Source organism: Lissotriton helveticus, chromosome 3_1 (genome assembly GCF_964261635.1).
Source record: "Lissotriton helveticus chromosome 3_1, aLisHel1.1, whole genome shotgun sequence".
Classification (NCBI taxonomy): domain Eukaryota; kingdom Metazoa; phylum Chordata; class Amphibia; order Caudata; family Salamandridae; genus Lissotriton; species Lissotriton helveticus.
The window spans coordinates 1,086,865,519-1,086,891,375 of record NC_136061.1 but is presented as its reverse complement, the minus strand read 5'-3'; the positions used below and the strand labels follow the sequence as shown (position 1 = coordinate 1,086,891,375).

The window sequence follows — 25,857 nt, the reverse complement described above, 5'->3', positions numbered from 1 at the left end:
ACTGCCTCATGAATATTGATGAGGCAGGTCCATTTGCGACCCACTGCGAATCACTAACAGTGTCAACACGTTGTTGTACATTGTAGTTTGCCATTTCCTAATAGCAAGTTGCAAAAATTCGCTATTAGGAAATCGCAAACATGCAATTTCATACATCTGGCCCAAATTCCTTTAGGGTTTACCCTGTTAACAGGCTATGAAAGAATGTAGGGCATAATTTAAAGTTCGGCGGACAGGCTGCAAAGTGGACGTTTGGCTGAGGTCCCACCTATGCGTGCCTGGCATGAGTTCACCTATCAAATCAAGAATTCCCCACCATTCTATCCAATCAGAAAGTGACCTATTTCCTGTCTCTGAGACAGCAAAATATTTATTTAATATTTTCTACAAATTTCCTCTCAAACATGTGCTCATTCATATAAGACCTGCACGATCTCCTGGTGTCTAAAAGTTTACTGTACACACAACTCAACATGAAGGTGAAACCCTTTTGGGCCTGTTAGATCTTACTTGGATTCAAAGCAGTGCAGGATCTACAGGGATCCTATTCGATTTCTGGTGTAGAACAGTATGGCCAGGATGCAGCATGGGTTGTAAATATTATTCTGGTTTTGACCCAGGGAACTGAGTAAAGAATACCTCCATATTGTCCTTTGCCTTGTGTTATTAATAGTTTTGAGAGCAGAGACTGACAAAAATGTATTTCACTCTTGCCTAAGCATAAACATAGCTAGGTTCATTGTTGTATTAGCAGAGCACTCTTAAAATGTATTTAAAGAAACTGAAGGATGGGATGCAGGCCAACATTAGGACAGGGGACAAACGCAAATGGTGCATGCCAAACATATGCTGGGCAATCAAGTTTAGAAGAAGAAAGGAGTAAATGGTGGCTTAACTAAACAATGTATTGATGCAGAAGGTGAAACATGTCCTAGTCTACCCAATCGGTGAAAGATTTGGGGCCCTGCAAGCTTAATTTCATACTCCTGGGGGCAACTACACCACAGGAAATCAACTGTGTGCAGATATAATTTGTGGTGTAGTCCTCAAAATGGTTACATTCTAGCCACCCATTTGTGCTGCAGATACGGGGAAGCAATCACATGGAATTTGGACAATATAATAGGTAAAGAATTAACCAACATATGCTTCGTGTCAGTGCTACTTCATATTAAGAGAAGCATGTGGCAGGGGGAGGCGACCAGCTCAGTAGGTACAGATTTGTTCTCGGTATGTGGAAAATTGCAGAGGAGCTATCTCTGTCATTCATATAATGTTGGTGATTATGTATGTTGAGGGCAGTTTGCACATGTATGTGTTCACTGTACTAGTATTGGGAAACAAAAGTTGTTTCCAGCTCCACTGCTGCTTCCTCAATGAGGGAATAATAGGCTACTCCGACAGGGCACTTAGAGACACCGTCAGGGGAGCTCTGACTCTATGCTCCATGGGGGGCAGAGACTATAGCTTTGAGAGGACAGGGAATGGAAGGCACAGTGGATTGCGGAGACACATGGCAGGTGGTGCATTTTTATTATTTTTGTTTTACAATTGGGACATAGAGGAGAGACCATGTTATGCAGGGACAAATAGTCTGTAGAGCCATACATAACATACCATAATTAAAAGGCAAAAAGCAAACTATGAGGATGTTATTCACTTTGGGGTGTGAGTGATATCATAGAGAACACACTTTTGTTGTCTATTTGATGTCACTCAGAACTCCTGGGTGAAAAAATCCACATTATTCCCTGTTAACAACCTATAATTATAAATAGTGCACACAGTAGCAATAAGACAATTGTGTTGTATTTAAGGCATCAGAAAGGTCTAATATCTTAAATTAAATGTGTGTGAATCAGTTGGATGGCGTATAAAGAACAGGAGACCATGCACAAATGTTGCACAATGTGTTTGATGACTTGCAATTTTATTTACATATGTTTTAGTAGATGTTGGTTTATTTGATTTTTTTCTAAAGCTTTTAACTGCATTGTATGACACTATCTTGCTGATTTTGCACCTGGAAAGATGCACGTGTTGTTGCGGTTTTATTACTCCATAACATTTTAAAACACTAGGGGGTATATTCACAAGAACGTGTGCTAAACAATACCAAAAAATGCTGACGCACCTTTACACATCGCAGCCTATCGCAGGAAAATAACCCAGTGTTAACGTGAAATTCACAAGACGGCGGTACCATGTGATAGTCTGCCGAAAATGCGGCCAATGTCCACGATACAACCACCTCGACGAAGATAAAAACACAAACCACAACACAAATAAAGTGCAATGAGCCCATTCGCGATGAGGAAAGCAGGGATAAGCCCTGTCAGGCCCGCGATACACATGGCAGGCGGGAATAAGCACAACAAAAGCCTGAAAAAGAAAGAAAACCCAAACAGAAAACAACAGCCAAGCACAATGGAGGCAACCCTAGCCAGTATACAACCGCACAAGCCCCATTGGCAACAAAACATTGTACATGGCTGGCCATCTTGGACAAGCTGAATGCAGCCTGAGAGCAGAGGAGGATAATGGAAGAAAACCAGAACATCCCGAATGATGCGGAATGCACAAACAAGCAGAAACACGCCAACAACAAGAAGGCAGCAATGCACACCGGAGAGTGGGAGTCCAGCGCCACACCAAGAGCTGGATGACATGGAGGTAATGGTGTCAACCACATCAGTCTGGAGATGGTGGCAGGACTTGGGGACCGGAAACTGCCCAAAACAACAGACACAACAGCAACAGGTAGATTAACCAGCAGGGACTGGAGGGATGTAAAGAGAAGGACACAATGGCAAACACATGCACAATTAAGCATTGCACAACTGCAGACAAACCATTACCAAAAGTAAGAACATCAACCAAGAGCACAAGTCACACAACCCAGCAATATCACACCACTGAACAAGCACAGAAGTGAAAACCACACTGCCTGAAAGGGAGAAAGGTGAGCCAAATCAGAGCTGAATGGACATCTCACACACAATGCAGCACACACACCTAGGAAGTAGAGCACCCCAACATCGAACACAATGTGGTACAAACACTAACATTTGCACAACCGAAGACAGGACACAAGTGCACCCGCCTGTGGCTGGTAAACGGCCATACATATCTGGCAAAGCACGAAACAGGGACATGATAATGCACAAGTACAAACCTACAGTCCTGATAAGGTAGCAATGCACGTATGGTAGGGAGCCAGAGAGTCTGTGACACACACATTTGCATACAAATCAAGACACAACACAGTTGAAGACAAGTGAAAGTGCAGAAACTTTATCAACTAGTGTGTGTCAGTACGGCCAAGAGAAGTGCCACGATATGCAGACCAATGCAGCAGCATGCCTGAATGAGGAACGTAGGAAAGCGCCCATGTCCACCTCGGGAGAGTCAATCACCAACACAAGTCAGTGCCAACCCACGTTGGTTGTCTGTGCGGGGATCATGAGACCATGCCATTGCAGCATGTCCACTGTCGTCTTGGGACATGTGACCAGATTCCCAACATGCAACCAGGCGTCGGGACACGTGCAATGGGTCACATCCAGTTGTGGCTGCAGGTACCTTGACACTCATCCATGAACGCGAGTGCAGTAGCGTAGACCTATATTCCCAATGAGTCATAGTTGACCACTACATCTGACATGTCATCGATGTAATCCATCAGCTGACCCGGACAGATGTGCTGACTCCAACCACTTGACCCAATGTGCACCAAAGCCCAATCGGGGAGTGGCTCAATGTGCTCACTGCACACGATGACTTGTGCAATCTCCCCGGCCCAGTTTCCAGCCTGCATGCCAAACATCCATGCATGCCATAAATGGGCATCACAGTGACACTCCTGGTCGTGGGCCAACAGGGGGTGCACACACTTCGAAATCCAGGTCATCTACCGTTACGTTGGAGAGGCAGACATCCATGGACCACTCAAATATGCACGAGCGACAATGCAACACAGGCTGAACCTAGGGGACGGCCGCAAGGCAGAAGGTCAGCCGGTAACTGATCCACAGCACCGCCAACGGAAGCAGAGGTGCACGGTACAGGTCCACAAGACTGGAGTCGAGCATGTGTCCGAGATGGTCTGCCATTGCGTCAGTGGCCCTGCTTGAAGCGGCACTGGCTTGACCTGCGCCAGTCCTGTGGATGAAATGGCACAGCTCGGTGCAAAGAGCAGTGTCAGTGTACAACGGGTGCAGGCCTGGGGTGGGGTGGGAGTACGTGTGAAGGCCATTTCACGCAGGCTAACTATGACCCAGGACTTATGCATGTGGGATGTGAACTAGGGTGGGCGTAGTTCGCGAAGTAGCGCTAAGCGAAGCTACGCGAAGTGCACTTCGCACTACGCGAACTTCACGTAGCACTACGTGAGCTGCGTAGTAGCATGTTCGCACTGTGCAAGATGCATTTTAAATGATTGCACAGTGCGGAAAAGCATCCGGCACTGTGCAATCATTGAAAACGGCATCTTGCACAGTGCGAGCTGTAGTTTTCTGCTGCTCGAGTAGATTTTTACTTGAGCGGCAGCTTACTCAACGCGAACTGGTAGTTTCTCATCGCGAGCGGTCGCGAGCATGCGCAACTACTCGCAATGAGAAACCTGACCTCCCCGCGTTGAGAATCTCGCCGGGATGTCCTTTTGCTTGCTCGCGGTCGCGAACATGACGTTGAGGACCGCGAACAAGCAAAAAATGACCGCTGCACTACGCTACGCTGCACTACACGTGTTCGCACTGTGCTACGTGCAGCTCGCGTAGTGCGAAGTTGCGCAAACTTCGCAAACTACACGAGCATAGAGTAGTGCTTCGCCCAAGGTTAATGTGAACAAGTTGGTCTCACGTCGGGCAGTGCGTAGTGTGGGAGTCGCAAGCAAATGCTATTGTATCTGTCATGGGGTGCTGGCCACATGCAAGCTCCTGCTCAGAGATGCAGATGTGCTACCGCCTGATAAGTCTAGACAAATGACCTTTCATCCCTACAGTAACTTCACCATCTGCACACATACAGGAGATGTACAGAGGCCTGTCGTGGGTGTGGTGGGATGTCTGCGACCCTGGGAATCATGGATTATATGCCCAGCACGTGGCACAAGAGCGGCCTCACTGTGTGTTACATTTCCACACAGCTGCTCCTCCCTCCCACGAGCACCCACACTTGTGTGCGCTGCGTGGTTGCATCACATGCACTCCTACGGCACACCATTGTAATGCCTGTTGGTACTAGTCCAGCGGCATGCCAACAACACCGTGATGCTGGCCTTTGAAGGTGTGTGGCCATGTGAGTGTAGGCCAATGGTCCGGACAGTGCAGACACAGGTGTACAGCCCATGGCTGGCTGTGATTGCGCTGCGTATGAGGTCAGGTGACTTACTCATGCATCCGCAGGACTGATACACATAACACTTGGCATGCATGTGCCAAGACCCCGAGCGGTCTTGCGCTCCTACATGTCCCCGTACGTGAGAACCCACCCTCCTGGTGCATGCTACATTACAACACCGACTACTGTGGCCCTGGTGGTGACTACACCCAACACAGAGACACACTTACCGCACTTCCTGCCCAAGGCCAGGTCCGAGCCACGCCCTGTTTACCCCACCAAATCAGCACACCCCTGGACTGAACTGATGTACGCCAGACAGGCACACACCGATTGTGTATGCAGGGGGGTGCGTGCGCAGCTACATGTCCAGGGTCACTGCCAATGCTGAGGTGACATGGTAACGTCTGCTGAAGACAGCACACTGTGATGTTGCAGGACCCGTACCCATCAAGCTAACACACACACCACATGAACACACTTGTTCAGATGGTGTGAATGGCTACGGGCACGTGCGCACAGCCAAATTTATTAGTAGGCACACATACCAAGTGACACCTGTGTTTGATGTGTGTGGGCTGTGTGCACACCAGCCGGCAAGGGCTGCCTGGTGCAGTCAGAAATTTGCAACAGTGTGCATAAAGGACACAACCATTCAACCATAAAGGCCCCATGACTTGTGCTGCACAGAGGTAGTGGCCTCTGATGCACAGCGTCCTGCACGGGCCTACCGCCACGGGACGCTGACTTGCGGGGCACTAGGGCAGGGTCACGAGTGCAGAGCAGGTTTCCATTGATGTAAAAGGAGCTTATTGCAGAGTGTCTCGGTGGACAGTGGAAGGTGTACCCCCTGGCCATGATGCAGATGGCAGGACCACGCTGAAACAGTCACTATGGTGGAGATGAATGGAACAGACACATGTCGGACATCAAGTCCGGTCCAGCCGGATGAAGATGCAGGAAACCACGAAGCCACCAAGGTCCAACCAGATAGTGCCCATGACTCATTGCGCACAGTGTTAGTGGCACCAATGCTGTAAGGGATTGCTGCCTTCGATAAGGCGTGTCCAATGGTTTGGACTCCGCCACATCTTAACCAAGACACAGCTCGACATGTGTGACCTACTGGACCACAGTGTAGGCCTGAGGCAGCGGTCAGCATGGGCCATTCAACGAGTGTCGCCGGCTTAGGTTGGATGGCCCCAACGGTCTGCGTAGTTCAGGTTCAGTGGCACCAAGGGACGTGGACTTGCGGTGAACAAAGTTGATGGCACCAGGTCAGTTATTAATAGTGTTCGATCACCTCCGTGACTCTGATCCGGCTTTCGTCCGGACTGAGCCGCATCTTCCTCTTACTCCTCTCCGTGTGTTCACTGGTGTGGACTCTGCCATTCATGATTTGTGACTAAGTGCTGGATGTGGGACCTACTGGTCCGCAGGGTAGGCCTGAGTCCTCATCCACATGTCGCCGGCTTGTGTTGACCAGGGTTAGTGGCACCACGTGTCGCCGGCTTGCATTGAACAGGGTTATTGGCACCACGTGTCGCCGGCTGGTGTTGAACAGGGTTAGTCGCACCACGTGTGGCTGGCTGGCATTGAACAGGGTTAGTGGCACCACATGTCGCAGACCGGCCATATGGAATTATGCCTCACCGAAGGGAGTCTGGTGCTGTGGTCGCCGCCAGAGACTTGGGGCCACTGCCATTCAGGACTCAGGACACAGTTCCACATGTGGGACCTACTGGGCCAAAAAGGACGCCGGAGGAGTATGTAAATGAGAAAGGAGTAATGTGGACCAGTGTCAAGGGGTGCCAACGATGGTCTGCGGAGGCTGCAAAGGTCGCAGGACTGGTGCTTTGAGATTGCACTGGCACGTGGTGGGCCCTCTTTGAAACATGCCAGTGTAGGCAGGTGAACGGAGCCTCGTTGGTGCACGGGGCAGGCATGGCCGGTCTTGGGGACCAGCGGCCTCGGGGTGCAGCAGGCGCACAGGGACGCAGGCCACGCCGCGCTCAGCTCAGGACTTGTGATGCCTGGGAGGCGCCGCCCTGGCAGACGCGTTGTCCATTCCAAATGAGAACCACGACCAGTGCGAGGGCTTTTTGTTCACACCCCTACGCAGGCCTAGCATACGCAGGTCCAACCCACTACACACGCACATGCAGGGGGCACGTAATGTGCAGCATTTCCACTTTCTGCCCCACAGCCTGCGGGAACATGGTAGCATCCACTGGCCACTACACTCCATGCACCAGCAGTTGATCTCCACATGGCCATTTCCGTAGTTTGTACTCTGTGGTCTGTCCGGCACCTCCACGCCACACCTGGCATTGGGTAGGTTCACATTCATTAGTCACTTGCCGCTCTCGCACATGCCTGCTCCATGCTAATCCTGCTATTGTGTGTCTGTGGTGCCATGCCGTGGCTGGGTTGTGGGCATGGCAAGGCCGGATTCCCAATTGAGTCATATTGTTGTGTCTGGTCGGTTGGCATGTGCTGCATGCCCATTGGCAGTGTCGTGAGTTGCAGGACTGTGGGCTGGAGGTGTGTGGTGTGTTTATTTTGGACTTACCAACGGGCATTGCATTTCCGTGTGCCATCCTGGGAGCGCTGGGTGATGATGGACTGTCGGGAGATGTGAGTATCATGCACTCTGCCTGGGGAGTTGGCCACTGTTGAGGAGTCCCGGGTGGTCCACTATTGCCTGCACATTCATGGTATGCGTGTGCTTTCTGTTGTGGTAGTTGTGTGCAGTGTGCAGGGGTCATGGGGGGTACATGTGTGCAGTTGTTTGTCCCTGACACGTGAGGGAATCCAGCTATGGCGTAGGGGTATCGGCGTTTCATGATCATTGTCTCCATGGCCATGGCATTAGTGGGTCTTCAGGTGTGGCTCTTGGCTGGGCTCTCTTTTATGCTGCAGGTAGTCGTCCTGCTTAACACCAGCAAAAGGCACATGTTAATTCCCTGCTGCTACCGCGGCTTATCGCCTGTTTTTGGTTTGCATCGCAAATCTGCAGTTCGTTGTGAAAGTGGAGTTGTAGTTTTTTCGTGTGTTTTTGCACGGGAACGCCTACTCTGCATCTCATTAGGGTTAGTTGGTGGTGTCCACTGTGGAGATACATTGTGGGGCAGTTATCGCAGGAATACTGGTGATGTCTGCAGTTTGCACCATCTTGTGAATGGGGTGTTAAATCTATCTCCACTTTAGATGCGTTAAGGTGGAGATAAATGGGAGTTAAGTCCTTCTGAATATCCCCCTAGCTTGTAGTCAGACAACGGTATTGTAATTCCCTAGTGGCATTTTTTGTCATTTAGAACCTACTCTCTTTAAACCACCACAGGAATTGTGCTATAAAACTATGCAATTACAATCATACTTTTATCACATGTATATGTGCAATTTCTCTATTTTTTAAAGTAGTGCCTTGTGGACTTAATTCCAAGCGGTGTGAAGCTCTCATAGCATGTGCTCATGAGTAGCAATGTCTTAATTATCTTTGTGAATATGGATTCTGTATTTTAAAAAGACCAGCCAGGGTTTGTTCTTTCTCAATATCATGTCAATCGCTTCTGAATTCCACATGATTTACAGAAGCTTCAAAGTTTTGCTCAGCACACCTGGTGTTCCTGTGTCTACCAGCCCAATTGTCAACATTGTCAATGATCAGTTCAGTACGACTAGGGGTTCTAGAGCTTGTAACTGTGAAGAGAGGACTTCTGGGAACAATAATTGACATTTTGCCGTTGCATTCGGGGACAAGTGGCTTTCTATGCCCTGTGGTATTGGTATACTGAGGAAGAGTGAACTATCTACATGTCTGTATGTGTTGTGGATTTAGTGACTTTGGGCAAATGGCATACGTAGATATCACTGGGTAAGATTTGCTTTTCTTCAAATGATTAGTGACTGAAGCTGCTGTACACTGTCCACTGAAAACAAACCCCCACCGTAACACCTTACCCACAGCCTTTGCAGATAACTAGACCTGCATATCAGAAACCAGATCATCCCAGACCATATCAGATAAACGAAAAGTGTATTAGACAGAAATGTTCAAGACAGAGGGAGGGATCTAAGGTACAGTTTGTGAAATATTTTTTTGGGCTTTCCCCATTGTTGTTGTGTATTCTCTTCTCCTCTCCTCCACAACGTCATGTTTTCTACTGTGCTTCCATCATAATTAATATCTGCTCATCCCATCATCAATATTGTTTTGCTTCCACCTATTTTTCTTACAGACATTATAACAAACATTACCATTAATCCCGCTTCATTGAGGGCGGGTACCCGAGTCTCATACAGTTGTGCTACTCCACATACCTACAGTTTCTGAGACTGGGATATCAGATTGATGATTTGCAGTGACAAATGTGTCACTGTAGGCAGAGGCAGTGTTGGCATGGCACTGCATAAGATTATGCCATTACATTACAAATTAGCTAGATGGGTCAGGTTGCAATTTGGAACTTTGATTTTTGTTCTGTCAGATTAATTCATAAAATGCTGAGAAAATTAATAGTTAAAGGCATTTAAGCTGGGGATAGAAATTGAAAAGAGTGAAATACCAAAACACAGACAGCTAACCATCATACATAAAATATAACTATTAAAAAAATTCATTAGGCACATTGGAAGAATTCTAAAACTTTTTAAACTGCATTTAAAAATTCCAAGCTAAAGTTAATATCAAGGTTTAAATGTGAATGCAATATTAGATTTTCACAAGTATGCTAAATTATGAAATTAGGCATGTTAACTGTATTTTTAGGTACAATACAAAAATAGAAAGTAAAGACACCATGGCACATGATATCACTGCTGTGGGAAGAAATCAAAGTGTGAAGTTGTATGGTTGTACGACGATAATACGCAAGCTTTTACCACGCATGCCTTTTACACGCAGCTTTGACCGTGCATGCCTTTTCCATGCAGATGCCTTTACCACCAAATATACAAAGGTAAGTAAAACTCCTCGCTCTCTCTCCATATATATACATACATATTCACTGAAAAGACCAAAGGTTACAGGGACATTATAGTTAGGCTCAGATTTCACTTGTACAAAACCAGTGAAATTCAGCAGTTAATAGTTACCTGAGCTATCTATAACTTAGGCCCCCGCAATGCACTGCTTATGACCTCACATATTATATCACTCATGACATGATCATTGACATCACTGATGACATCATTGACGACATCTTAAATGACTTCACTGATGACATGATCTACAGAACCACTCACATACCCATTCACACCCCCATGCAACTTCTTTTACATCCATTCACACACCCAGACAACCACTCACATACCAATACAACTACTGACACATACACTCACTCACTCATACAGCCACTCACACAACCACTCATTTACCCATATAGCCACTCACATACCCATTCTCACACCCACACAGCAACTCACTAAACTACTCACTCACCATGCAGCCACTCACACAGCTACTCACTCACCCATACAGCTCCTAACAGAGCTACTCACTTACCCACACTGCCACTCACACATCTATTCACTTATCCACAAAACCACTTACATACCCATTCATACGTCATACACTCACTCATGCACCCACTCACTCATCCATACAGCCACTCACACATATAGTTACTGTGTAAAACAGCTACTCACACACCCACTCACTTACCCATACCAGTCTAACAGCCTCTCACCTACCCATACATCCACTTACATGCCCAGTCACTCACACATAGAGCCATTCACACAGCCATTCAGTCACCCATACAGCCACTCGTATATATATATATATCTATATATATATATATATATATATATAGATATCTATCTATATATAGATATATATATATATATATATATATATATATATATATCTATATATAGATAGATAGATAGATATATATATATATATTCACAGAAATAAACAAAGGTTATAGGCACGTTATAGTTAGGTTCTGATTTCACTCATGCAAACCCAGTACAATTCAGCAGTTATAATTGCCTGAGCTAACCATAATTTACATCCCTGCAATGAACTGCTTAAGACCTCACATATTACATCACTCATGTAGTGGGTGAGTGAGTGGGCGCATGAGTGTCTCAGTGGGTCTGTGAGTGGTTGTGTGAGTCTCTGATTTAGTCTGTGAGTGGGTGTCTGTGTGGGTCAGTCAGTGGGTGTGTGAGTCTCTGAATGGGTATGTGAGAGTCTACCAGAGTCTCTGAGTGGGTCTGTGAGTGGGTGCATGAGTGTCTGACTAGATCTGTGAGCGTGTGTGTGTGTGTGAGTCTCTGAGTGGGTGCATGAGTGTGTGTGTGAGTCCTTGAATGCGTCTGTGAGTGTGTGTGTTAGAGTCTCTTAGCATGTTTGTGAGTGGATAAATTAGTGCTTGAATGGATCTGTAAGTGGGTACATGAGTGAGTATGTCTGTCAGTGGGTGTGGGAGTCTCTGTTTTGCTGTTTCCATGTGTGCTGCACAATCCAGCACAAATAGAAACAGCAAAAATGAGGAGAAATTAAACATTTCTCCTCCTTTCACCAGGATACGATCAGGTTTTCCGTGGTCTTAATTTTAGTGTTGCCCCATATTAACGCTGCCCTTGTAAATATGGGGCAGCGTCAAAATCAATGGGTGTTGCGGTGGAACGCCCACCGCAACACCCTTTCCCCACCCCTTCCATGCTAAGTATTACGCAAAAGGGGGCCTTATTAACAAGGCGGTGTTAAGCTACAACATCAGAAAGAGTGACGTTGTGGTGGCCATAAGGGCTTGTAAATATGTCCCTTAGTGTTTGCTCTTGCCCAGCGGGAGCTTTATGATTGCTGCCGCCAAGTGAGAGCAGACACAGGTTTCCCTGCCCACACCACTGCAGGCAGGGAAACCGCTATAACCAGGGGACTGCGCACCCCGAGACATAGCTGGAGCCGGCCCTAGGGGATGGGGTACCAGGGCCATTAATGGCTCCGGGATGGAGGCATGCGGCCCACTTCCATTTGTTTTCATGGCAAGGCTCCAGAGGGTGGCAGTCCCCAGGTTCAAAATCGGCCCATAGTGGGGCTGTGCATCCCTCCCCTTCATTCTTTTACCTAGACCCCAGGGGGTGGCAGTCCCCGGGGCCGAAATCAGCTGGGAGGGTGGGCAATTGCCCTCTTCCAATATTGTAAAAGGCTGGGCCCGGGGGGTGGGGTCACTGGGGATGAAATTGGCCCAGGGAGGGGGAATGCATGCACCCCACTCCCGAATCAAATAGAAAAGACTTCCCTCTGGGACCTGGCAAACCCGGGGGGCAAATAACAACCCGCACTCATAGCTTTAAAAAGAAAATCCTGTGGATCCTCCGAAAAATGTTTTTCATCATTTTTTATCCCAGGTGGGGTCCTTCCGGGAGCCCACCTCCAGACCTGGGGAGAGGGGTAGTCAGAGTATTCCTACCCTGCCCCCTCGTCTTTCTTTTAAAAGTTTTCCTGGGACTTGGCTGAGTCCGCGTCCCAAGATTGCTGCCAACATTTCCTAGTTGAAATGTTGGCAGCCAATCACATCTTGCAATAAGGTCTGCCGAATCCGAGGAGGAATTGCGTCCCTAGATATACATAAATATTTTTTTCTTTAATAACTCCAAAACTACTGAACAATTTTACTCCAAAATAGAAAAAGGGCTCTTTCTGGAGCAAGAGCTAATTTACTGCCATATTCAGTATAATTCCATTCAGTTGTTCGAGTCTAAAATACCTATGGGAAATTGTATGGGAAAAATGCATTTTGGGACCCCCATTTTTCTCGGTCTCTGCTAGTTGAATCACCCTGAAACTTTCCAAAGAGCAGCTGAAGTGATTGGTGTACTAGGTTTGCAAATGTTGAGAAGATTTGTCAAACAAGCCCAAAGTTATTGGCACAAATTATTGCCTGCGTGTTAAAGATATGCATGGTAAATTCTGCATGATAAAGGCAGTGCTGTGCAAAGGCAACCTAGTAAAAGCTGTTGCCTTGTTGTACCATGTCAGTTAAATGTTAGCAGACACATGATTTATGTAGACAAAAGCATAAAACAAAATTGAAGTACGGTTATAAGAACATCTCAGTTTCAATAAAACATTAAGTGTACTGTGTTACTCATCAGGTAGAGTTGATATGTAGGAGGAATAGCATCTGATGTCCAATGGGGTACCTGGTACTTTGGTATACTGTATATATAAAAGTACTCTAAGGTGTAAAGGAAAAAAAGCAAATAAAGATGTGCATATCCACTTAGGTGCTTGATATTTCTAGTCACTTACAATTCATGGACAAGGTGTATGAAAACATTGTTAACATTAGTATGATGCCTAAATACAATACCTATCAGTTCAGCATGTGCTTTAAACTATGCTAGAAGATCCATAATAGTAGTTTATATATTTTTGATCCTCTTGACTCAATGTTTGCAGAAAGAACTACGTACCATGTTCATGTCAATTCCATTAGTGTAAGTCCAAGCATGCTGGAAGTACTCTTCAAGTCGCTGTCGCAAAGGGTTGGGAATTTGATGGAATCTTATAAATTCTTTTACTCGAAGCATCTGCATATGATATCTTGCAGTTCCAGAGTACAGTCTTTGGATGATTGCAGAGACGTTCCCAAAAATGCTGGCATACATTAGAGCTAAAGTTCAGAAGACAAATGAATAAAGTATAACTCTTCTCTTTACTTAATAGATAATCACTTTAATGTTGCGCTGGAAATTGTTGTTACATTCCAGACCACAAAAGAGAATAAGTAAACATTGCTCAATTTGACAAAAAAGCTGTATAGCCATTTCACTGACACTTTCACAGAGACAATAGGCAATATGTGGGTATTCTACAGGGCAGGGGGAGAGAAAGTTCTACACCAGAGGAAGAGTCAAAACCCAAACGGTTAGATTTTGGTGACAGAATAATGTTTAAAAACACCAATTGAAGTATGTACTTCCAAACCATACAGCCATTCAGTAGGGTGGGAGAATTTCCTAAATTGGGTGTGTGGGTTTATTTTTTTTCCATTTTGATAGTCGGGAGGACGTGACAACTCCTCCAATTGAAGGTGCGGGTTTTCCATTCGGCCATGTCACTGACATAGGGGAATGATTATGGGCCAGTGACTGTGCTCATGGTATATGTGTGTGTGACTCACATTTATTGCTCTTGCCCTGCTCTTAGGGTGGGGGTATGGTATTTAATCAGTGATCAAGTGAATTGAGTTACAGCATATATGCCTGCAAAGCCTGGGACCTCCATTTGGGACCCGGATTTCTTAATATAACTGTTGGATACCTTCATGCAGGGTTCTATTGCACGTTTTGATTCATACATGATACGTCTTTTTTCACTAGTTCTTTTTGGAATTTTGAGATTCTGTTTTTTTATATGTTATTTGTATTGATTTTTGGTGGGGCATCGGGAGGTTGCTTGATGTCCTCAATGTTGAACACACATAAAGTTCATGAACAGGCCATAGGCAATGTACATTGATATACTTTGGTCCATGTTGCATATGCTGATACTTTCTGAATGAAGGGATGTGCCATCATATTCAATGTGATTAAACATCTCCTTCTTGTACTTCTAGGTGCTTTATTATGGACAGATTAGCCCATTTCCTCCACATGGTTAAATCGGAATAAGGATGGACATGAATAAGGATGAATAAATTAAGTGGAGGATTTTATTTTGGTGATACTGTGGTAGGTACCATTAGATGCTCACCAGTTAATAATTTTCCTACTCACGATAAACATCTTATCTTTTGACATTTTTTGTTCTATGGGTGTTAGGCATGTCCAGGATTGCTACATAGAGTTGTGCCCTTATCTCGCATTCTACATACCAGACTGAATGTTCCAGGATGACTCACATCTGCAATGATAGCTAAACCATATAAGTATATTGTGTTGATGTTGTGAGTACAGATTACTCAGTTGAATTCCCTACTACTATTGTTGTATGTATACAATTTTGTCTTCCTCTTCCCCGTTCCCACATCTTATATCCTCCTCCTATTACCTCTTCTATGGGTTCTGATTTCAACAAGTCTTAATCTGAAATCTTCCTTCATTGGCTCATGTAAACGCGTTGAGAAATATTAGGTGAATTGGGTGACATCTCCTCCAAACACATGATTCTAATTTATTTTATTTTTCTATGAGTGGAACTCATTGACTTTTCCCAACAGTGGATTAATTTTGGGCGCATGGATCAATACCTGTAGGTTTGTCTTCACCTCACCAGTTTTGTTACTGTGTTTTTCTTTCTTTTCGTTGTTCACCTCTTTAGTGGATATTATGTTTAAGTCCTAGAATAATGTATTGTTTTATGTTGTTGTGAATTTGTATATATTTATTCCGTAGGTTGTTTGTGTTATTATGTGCTATAATTGTTGTTTTTAGTAGATAAATGTGTTTTATACATTATATATATCTATCATATTACAGCCCTGAAGAGGTCCATTTATATATGGATGAAACTCATTGGCTGGTTTTGCTGTGTACACGTGAAGCATTCTAAAGAAAACAAACGAAAGAGAAGATTTAGATTTATTATGGAAAGTTTTTAATATGTCCTTGACTTTTTGTGAAGATGTAAATGTGGTGCACCTCTGAAGTTCATTTTCAATGTTTAGAAACACATTTACATGGACATGCAAAAAAATCTCAAAGAGACATCCGATAGAAATCTAAGCTACCTGTCAATAAATGAGAAATCAAAAGATCTTAATTTTAGAATGAACATTGTGATGCCCAAGAACACTGTCAAAATAAGAGGAGCGAAATATTCTGTCAATTTAGGCATTTGCATGAAGGCTCTCCGTTAGAGAGATAGGAAATGACCGATAATAGAAAGTGATTCATCAGTCTTGATTTTTTAAGTTTCCAAAGGGTTTCAAGAAATATGTTCTGGCATTTTTGTAATGGTTTTAATTAACTATATATTATTAAATTTGCTTTGACTTGATTTGATTTGAGAAATATGTACCGATGAAAAAGAATGTGTAATTAATCTATTTGCTGTAAGGCTTTCCATTAGTATTTAAAATATTTGATTCTTGATGAGAAATTCAGTTGGTGCATTGATGATCATTTGAGCTTAATCCCGATAGATCAATAGCAACAAAAATACTTCGGATACTTTACTGCCCGGGAGGTCATATTTCTAGCAGGCAACAAGGTTGAGATAGTTGAGTCTGATGTTTTTCATTTACAGTGTGCTCCAACAGTTTCCACAGAACATGTATAACAGAGAGGGAAATAGGAGTTTTCATCCCTTATTTAAGAAGTGGGAAAGGTACATAAATACTTCTCTAAGTAGCATTTCAAATAATGTTATATCTTTCTAAGAAATACTAATATAATTAAAGTGATTAGTAGGGTCGTGAATGGTCAGAGGGATAGGAAACAAACATTTTTAGAATTAATACATCACATTCTATAAAGTTTTGGACTCCTTCAAGATTCCCATTTTTCAGAAAGGCCTGGAGTAGTATAGGCTGCATTAGATAGGCAAACCATATTTGGCTAACTATTGCAGTATTTAATAGCATGAGGGCACTTATACTGGTTGTATGCAAATATGGAATGAAAGAAGAAAAGACTTTGACAGAAAATAAAGGGAGGAGATATCTGTTTATTAAAAAATACTCGCATTCACAGTATTGTAATTTAGAGTTCTGATATAAATGAGGATCACTGGAGAACATTATTAAATAAACCATATTTGCTCATTCCATGTATGATAATAGCAGATATCAACCATGCTAAATGGACTCATAACTCTCAAAACAGAGAGCAATTTCCTAAATGTGCATGTTTTCTTCCATGATATCATAATAAAAACATAAGGAAACCAGAAATTACATATCTTCTCAATAAATACAAACACACCTCTCAAGCATATCATGCGCCAGGAGATACATTATTGGGTCTGAAAATATGACTTTGGCACATTTTCAGGTTAGAATACAGATGGCCTTAATGCCTGATATCGGCCTGCATTGCTGCACCAAAAGTCACCAATTATGAGTTTTTCCCCGGAATAAGAAATAAGCACATGGAACCAGAGATAGCGAGTCCTTTTACACGTGGCTTTCCCAATTCCTGCAACAAAACTGCAGGCCTTTTCTGCCTGCTCTGTGCAGGGAGAAAATGACTCAAAGGGCTGATAAGAGTTGAGGGGACGGGTAGGGGTGTGGGTGGGGAGAGAGGGTGGGTTTGTGTCAGTTGGAAGGGAGCTTTGTCCAGTCCCAACATATTGCTGCAGGGGTTAGACAGCGATCAGGCTGTGATCTCCTAATCTGTGCCTTGCCTACCTGTGCGCCATTAAAATTCTTAAAGGGTGAAAAATCTCCAAGGTGAAATTGCTCCTATAAAATGTAGTAATTACAGAAAATGACTAACTTTGCTGAAGTGATGACATGCACTGAAAATGTGAGACTTGTGCATTCAGATGATTCATATCATTGGCTTTTCAGAAGAGATTGAAGTAGAATCGGGTAATATATATCCTCAGTGGGAAGATTTAGATCCAACATATCTGTAGGACATAGGTCAATCTGCATTGTCATTTGAAGACTTTCAATACTTCAAGAATATTACTCTAAAGGGGATACAATCTCCAAGTCAGGCCTGCCAGATGTAAGTGGGTTCAACCAGACTCCGTTCTCCAATCAACATTTATATAGTTTGGACTTTTGGTTGAAGTGGAAATTTGTAGGATCAATTAACCTTGCCTCTTGATAAAGCTGGAGTTATTAGCTAAAAATAACATGCATTTTGATGAAAAAAGAATAGAAAATGGAAAAATAAACTGTTTAGATAACCTCAACAGTATACCACAGTGCCAGCTATCTGTGTTGAAATAACTTCAAATAAAGACATCTGATAATTACATCAAATACATGGAGATGCTCTAGAGACATTGCTGTCACGTTGTGAGCTTTTGTGAGGGACACTACTCAGTAAAAGAAATATTACACTATGACTTTGTTGGAAAACTGGGAGAAACAATGGGTAAAAATGTATGGTTGGAATTTTATTTTTTTGATTCATCCATCTTACCTGGTAAAGTCAAACAACAGACTATCAGAATTGATAGAGTATATTAAACTTCCAATAATGTCAAAGTTTCTACTTCCAATAACATATTATAGATTCATAACCATTTTACTGCGGTGGAAGTGAACTGTTCATTCACCACGGTGCTTCTGGAAATCCTACTTTTGTTTACATCAGAAAGATTTTCTTTTTTTAAAATAAAGTTGGGACATCAGGGAATAACTTCCTTCACGCCTGAGTTTGCTTCTTTTTGATTGCCGTGATGCACTGATGTCAGAGTGAACAAAGTGAAAGCATTAGTCACAGTTTGCTCTCATTTTGATCAGTGCTCGGGGCATTACAATGTGCCAATCTGTGTAGGGCAGGTACCGCTGGAAAGCAACAGCGGCTGGCGCAGGTAAGGAGGGTGGAGCGGGGCAGGGGGATGTCGAAATACGAGGAAGAGGATTTATTTATTTAATTTTCCCTATTCTGTCGTCTGTCAACATCCCCCTGCCCCCTGCCCCCTTCACCCCGCTTACCTGCACAGACCGCTGCTGCTGGAAAGGCGACAATGGCCTCTTTCCAGCTGTACCTCTCCTAAGTGGATCCCTGCTTGAGGATAGTGGTGGAACTGTGATCCCCAAGTAGGGATCCATCCATCCACTAGGTACCGGCGGGGGGCATTGCCCTCCAGGCATTTTTCTGCCCCTGGGGCATAGTTGAGAGTATTTACCCCACTAGACAGCAGACAGAAGGGTATTAAAGACAGCAAGCATTAAAGAAAAACAAGAAAAAGTAGGGGTGGGGTGGCCCACACTATAAGCCTTTGCCCCACGCCAAAAAGGGCTCAGCAGTATTTCTTTACCCCCAATATGCCCACACTTTAATAGAAAGCCCCAAAAACACTAAGGACATTTAAAAAATATATAAAGAAGGAATGGATGTGACATCCCTACATTGGGCTATGCCCCTATCCCAACAGTCTTTCTGCCCCCTGGAAAGCAGATTAGGGCATGTGCTAAATGCACCATCGTGCCTAAAATTGAGGCGCAGACGCATTTCACACTAAAATATAACGCAATATGACAGATTTGCATTCACATAATTACTTGTAATTTCGTGTTATTTTGCTAAAAATTTTCATAGTTACGTGAAAGAAGATTTCATACACCCCTACTAAGAACTACTAGTGAGCCCAATCTCCTGACCTCTGGCAGAGGATTCTGCTGGTATACTTTATGATCTCATAAGTCAATGTGCTACTATTAAAAATTCAGACTCATGTTTCGAAACCGAAAAACGTTTGAAAATGCTAATGCACTGGTAATGAAATCCATGCACTAATAATACAATCGTGTGCAGTGATAACAAACAGTACACTAGTAATGTTAAAAAAAGATAATACTAATGATAAACTAAGCATTGGCAATCCAAGATAACCTTTGTGCAGAATGAATAGTGTCACCAGACCAAAACCTCATCATTCTTGTAAACCTGAATTTCATTGAAACTCGACTGGCCATTATGTCACATTTCTATGCTCCCGGTGGGCTGGAAGGCTAGTGTGGGGGGGGGAGGTTATTTTAGAGCAGGAAAGGATGCTATGCCTGAATCAAACCCACCTGACCCCCATTGTAGTTGCTACCTCCTCCAGGGTGGGACTGGTATTTTCAATTTTGCTGTGAGTGGTTTTGGTTTCAAGGCCCACATTTTGTGAATGAAGATTCCAATTACATCATTTTTTTAGCTCGTCGTATAAATAAACGTTTAGTCTTACACTTAGAGAAGTCGACAGATAACATAATTTCCTAATTCCTAATTACAATTAATTTGTGAAGACATAGAGTCACGTAATACTACTTACATCCAATTAGCATGACGCAGATGGAGAAGATCTTTTCGGAGTTGGTGTTGGGAGAGACGTTTCCGAATCCAACGCTTGTCAGGCTGCTGAAGGTGAAGTAAAGAGCCGTGACGTACTTGTCTTTGATGGACGGCCCGGAGCTCAGGTCCGTATAGTTGTAGCGTTTTCCTATTTGTTCACCCAGAGAGTCGAGCCAGCCTATCTTGTGTATCAAGTAGGGCCTTTCTACATTTCCAATTGCATACCAAATGCAGGCAAGCCAGTGTGCGATGAGTGCAAATATGCACATTAGCAGCATGAGAACCGCGGCGCCATATTCGGAATATCTGTCCAGTTTTCTTGCGACTCGGACCAATCGGAGGAGCCTGGCTGTCTTCAGAAGGCCAATTAACGTTGTTGTCTGTCAAGAGACGTGAGATAATGCCAAAAGATAAATTACTTTTTATGCCAAGACTAAAATTGGTAGCTCCCAATAATGTAATAAACTTGAATATTGTGAGAAAGCAATTTCAATGTGCAACGAATAGTCATGCTCTTCCTCTACATACAGTTAACCTAGAACACAGTGGCTTAGTGGAAAATGTTGGTGTCGTCGTTTTTTACTCTATTCTCCTAACATCCCAATTATGTGAATTATGTGGTTTGTGCATTGGGAGACGATTGTTACATGTCGGGAAAATTAGAGGATTAATTTTAAATTGCCTCACCTTTAATATAATGAACCTTTCTATAGAATCCCCATTTCTAAAGGAATGGTACCAATGTAGTAGATTTCTAAAACATTTTGGCGGCACAAACGAGCAATCACAAACGAGCAATATGTGTCTTGCTAGCTATCTTGGGCCATTTTTCTTTTGCGGATGGGTATTAAGCATGTCTTGAAATACTTTGATTGACAGGAGAACAGTGAGTGATTTTAAGCGGCAGACAGCCTGCCTATGTCTTGTGATGTCTTTAAGAGCTGTGTCAAGTACGGCAGATGGGCTAAAAATGAGCACATTCTTAGAATGAAACATTGTATTATACCAACCTACAAAATCATCATTGATAAGGCTATATAGGACAGAATGAGCAGCGAGACATCATTGCTGGACTAGACTGTCTCTTTCCTGGGAAAATGACCAAAATGGCCACCACTGGTTACTTAGGGTCATATTTCTTTGTCCCGTCGCCAGTGCTCATAAACATTGATGTGTTTCAAATGGAAGGCATCTCAGTTATACAGTGAGCTAATAAAAACATAGCTTAGTATCAGAATTGAATCACACTTGTTCTATGCTGTTAGTGGACTCTTTTCACTTCCTCTTCCTCCCAGGACAACTATCTGCTTTGCCTCACTGGGGGAGCACATAGGGGGATAAGGGGAAAAAGGGATGCAGACGATCCTGGCACATAATACAAAAAAACGTAGAATAAAATACGGGTATGGGCATGGTGGAGACCCTCCACCAGGGGCGCAACTAGGTCTTCATTTCGGGGGGGGGCTAACATGGCAAAAGAAGGGGCGTGGCTAATGTTAATCAATGGGGCGGAGCTAAAATGGCAGATAATCAGGATCGATTAATGCCCCCTCACACCTTAAAACCCATACCCGCCCTGAACTCTAAAATTACCCCCGGCACCCCAAAACCCATACCCATCCTGATCCCTAAAATTATCCCCCCCTGGCACCCCAAAACCCATACTCACCCCACACCCTAAAATTACCCCCTGGCACCCCAAAACCCATTACCACCCTGAACCCTAAAATCACCCCCCTGGAGCCCCAAAGCCCATACCCGCCCTGAACCCTTAAATTACCCCTGGCACCCCAAAACCCATACCCACCCTGAACCCTAAAATGACCTCTGGCACCCCAAAACCCATACCCGCAGTGATCCCTAAAATTACACCCTTGCCCCCCAAAACCCATACTCACCCTGAATCTTAAAATTACCCCTGACACACCAAAACACATACCCACGCTGAACCCTAACATTAACCCCCTCACACCCTAAAACCCATACCCGCCCTGAACCCTAAAATTACCCCTGGCACCCCAAAACCCATACCGATCCCTAAAATTATCCCCCCGGCACCCCAAGACCCATACCCACCCCACACCCTAAAATTACCCCCTGGCACCCCAAAACCCATTACCACCCTGAATCCTAAAATCACCCCCCTGAAGCCCCAAAACCCATACCCGCCCTGAACCCTAAATTTACCCCTGGCACCCCAAAACCCATTCCCATGCTGAACCATAAATTCCCCCCGGCACCCCATAATCCATACCCAACCTGAACCCTAAAATTGCCCCCTGACACTCCAAAACCCATTACCACCCTGAACCCTAAAATCACCCCCCTGGAGCCCCAAAACCCATACCCACGCTGAACCCTAAAATTAATCCCATGGCACCCCAAAACCCACACCCACCCTGAACCCTAAAAGTATCCCCCCCTGGCACCCCAAAACCCATACCCACCCCACACCCTAAAATTACCCCCTGGCACCCCAAAACCCATACCCATGCTGAACCATAAATACACCCGGCACCCCATAATCCATACCCACCCTGAACCCTAAAATTGCCCCCTGACACCCCAAAACCCATTACCACCCTGAACCCTAAAATCACCCTCCTGGAGCCCCAAAACCCATACCCGCCCTGAACCCTAAATTTACCCCTGGCACCCCAAAACCCATACCCATCCTGATCCTTAAAATTATCCCCCCCCGCGGCACCCCAAAACCCATACCCACCCCACACCCTAAAATTACCCCCTGGCACCCCAAAACCCATTACCACCCTGAACCCTAAAATTACCCCTGGCACCCCAAAACCCATACCGCAGTGATCCCTAAAGTTACACCCTTGCCCCCCAAAACCCATACTCACCCTGAATCTTAAAATTACCCCTGGCACACCAAAACACATACCCACGCTGAACCCTAAAATTAACCCCCTCACACCCTAAAACCCATACCCGCCCTGAACCCTAAAATTACCCCTGGCACCCCAAAACCCGTACCCATCCTGATCCTTAAAATGATCCCCCCCCCCCCCGCGGCACCCCAAAACCCATACCCACCCCACACCCTAAAATTACCCCCTGGCACCCCAAAACCCATTACCACCCTGAACCTTAAATTACCCCTGGCACCCCAGAAACCATACCCATGCTGAACCATAAATGCCCCCCTTGCCCCCCAAAAACCATACCCACCCTGAACCTTAAAATTACCCCAGGCACCCCAAAACCCATACCCATGCAGAGCCATAAATTCCCCTCTGGCACCCCATAACCCATACCCACCCTGAACCCTAAAATAGCCCCCTGACATCCCAAAACCCACACCTGCCCTAAACCCTAAAATTACCCTTGGCACTATAAAACACATACCCACGCTGAACCCTAAAATTAATCCCATGGCACCCCAAAACCCACACCCACCCTGAACCCTAAAAGTATCCGCCCCCCTGGCACCCCAAAACCCATACCCATCCTGATACCTAAAATTATCCCCCCCCCCGGCACCCCAAAACCCATACCCACCCTACACCCTAAAATTACCCCCTGGCACCCCAAAACCCATTACCACCCTGAACCTTAAATTACCCCTGGCACCCCAGAAACCATACCCATGCTGAACCATAAATTCCCTCATTGCCCTCCAAAACCCATACCCACCCTGAACCTTAAAATTACCCCAGGCACCCCAAAACCCATACCCATGCAGAACCATAAATTCCCCTCTGGCACCCCATAACCACCCTGAACCCTAAAATAGCCCCCTAACATCCCAAAACCCACACCTGCCCTAAACCCTAAAATTACCCCTGGCACTATAAAACACATACCCACGCTGAACCCTAAAATGAATCCCATGGCACCCCAAAACCCACACCCACCCTGAACCCTAAAAGTATCCCCCCACCCCTGGCACCCCAAAACCCATCCCCACCCCACACCCTAAAATTACCCTCTGGCACCCAAAAACCCATACTCATGCTGAACCATAAATTCCCCCGGCACCCCATAACCCATACCCACCCTGAACCCTAAAATTGCCCGCTGACACCCCAAAACCAACACCTTCCCTGAACCCTAAAATTACCCCTGGCACACCAAAACACATACCCACGCTGAACCCTAAAATGACTCCTGGCACCCCAAAACCCATACCCACCCTAAACCCTAAAATTGCCCCCTGGAACCCCAAAACCCATACCCGCTCAGAACCCTAAAATTAAACCCTGGCACCCCAATTTGTAACCCACCATGAACCATAAAATTACTCACTGGCTCCCTAAAACCCACACCCACTCTGAACTCTAAAGTTACCCACTAGCACCCCCAAAAGGTAATGATGTGCTGAAAAATGCATTAAAGTTACAGGAACTTACATAAAAAACTTCTGACTGCTCCTCTGATACTATACTGTGGAGTCGGGCTGATCAGCAGCACTGCGTCCTGGCATCCAGCCCCTCGAAGGTCTCAGAGTAGATAGGTATCCTGGATTCTCCTTGCCTGGGTCCCCTCTGCTTCTTCGCTGCTGCCCTTGGATGCGAAAATAGAAAGATCCATGGCCCTGTTCACCATTTATCTGGTGAGCAGTGCGGTGGATGTGAATTCCATCCAAGTGCACAGACAGCAGGGTGAAAGGGATGGCAGTGCAGGTGATGCTTTTCCTTTGAAAATTAATTTCTGCTGGTGTCTTAGCCCAGGGTTTGCTGTCTGTGCACTTGTATGGAATGCACATCTATACAAGTGCACAGACAGCACACCCTGGGCTATGACGCCAGCAGAAATTCCCATACAAAAGAAAAGCGTCACCTGCACTGGCCATGCCTTCCTCCCTGCTGTGCACTTCACACCCCATGCTTATAACCCATCAAGTGCTTAGGTGAATCCCTGCCTTCAGGCAAGGATTTCACCTCTGCGCCACTCTAAAGGAAAACAAGAGGTCAGGGCAGGGGGGTTCACTCGAGGAAACTGTTCAGAGGCTGGCTGTCTGCTCGGGCTGCTGGGCCTCTCAGAATGCATAATAAAAATCACATTCTCGGCTCCGATGCGCAGCGTTAGTTAATGATTTCAGTGCGTGTCATCTTAGCCCGGGCAGAGGAGGCGACGGGGGGGCTGAAGCCCGGTGAGCCCAATGGGTGTTGCGCGCCTGCCCTCCACATTACAAAAAACAAAACATGGAGGCAGGCTGTGTCAGCCAAAATAGTTTTACTTCTGAGTTGGAGCCCATCACTATTGATACTGCTTTTCCAAGAAAAGAGAAACAAATTCCAGGGTAGAGTATACATCTACAACAGAAACACATATGAAAGAAGAGAGGGAGAGGCGAAACAAGAACCCTGTCCAGCAAATTTATTGCAAGGCAGTCATTGACCTGATACATGTGTTGGTGGCTTTCCCATGATGAAAAACCTAAAGGCCTTTTGGTGGACTGCCTAGGCAACATGTAAATGCTCCAGAAATGGGCTTTGTCTGGAAGGCTCTTAGACCGAACTTATGAAGGATCAGATTGTACCCAAGGTGCATACTCCAAAAACCCTATTCAAAGAGTGTGCTATGTTGTAGACTAAATCGAACATAATCACTGTTATATCTAGTGGCCATTTA

The 25,857-nt window shown here is 45.0% G+C and overlaps 1 protein-coding gene across 3 annotated transcripts in view; it reads right to left on the bottom strand.

The window, feature by feature from the left end:
• KCNH7 (potassium voltage-gated channel subfamily H member 7) overlaps positions 1–25,857 on the bottom strand; it is a 1,437,897-nt gene that overhangs the window by 299,211 nt on the left and 1,112,829 nt on the right. For all 3 annotated transcript variants that reach the window (XM_078681650.1, XM_078681648.1, XM_078681649.1), the window contains 2 exons: positions 20,243–20,642; positions 13,774–13,973 (listed from right to left, as the gene is read on the bottom strand). In XM_078681650.1, coding sequence (XP_078537776.1) covers positions 13,774–13,973; positions 20,243–20,642 — 600 coding nt within the window. The remainder of the gene's footprint in view (positions 1–13,773; positions 13,974–20,242; positions 20,643–25,857) is intronic.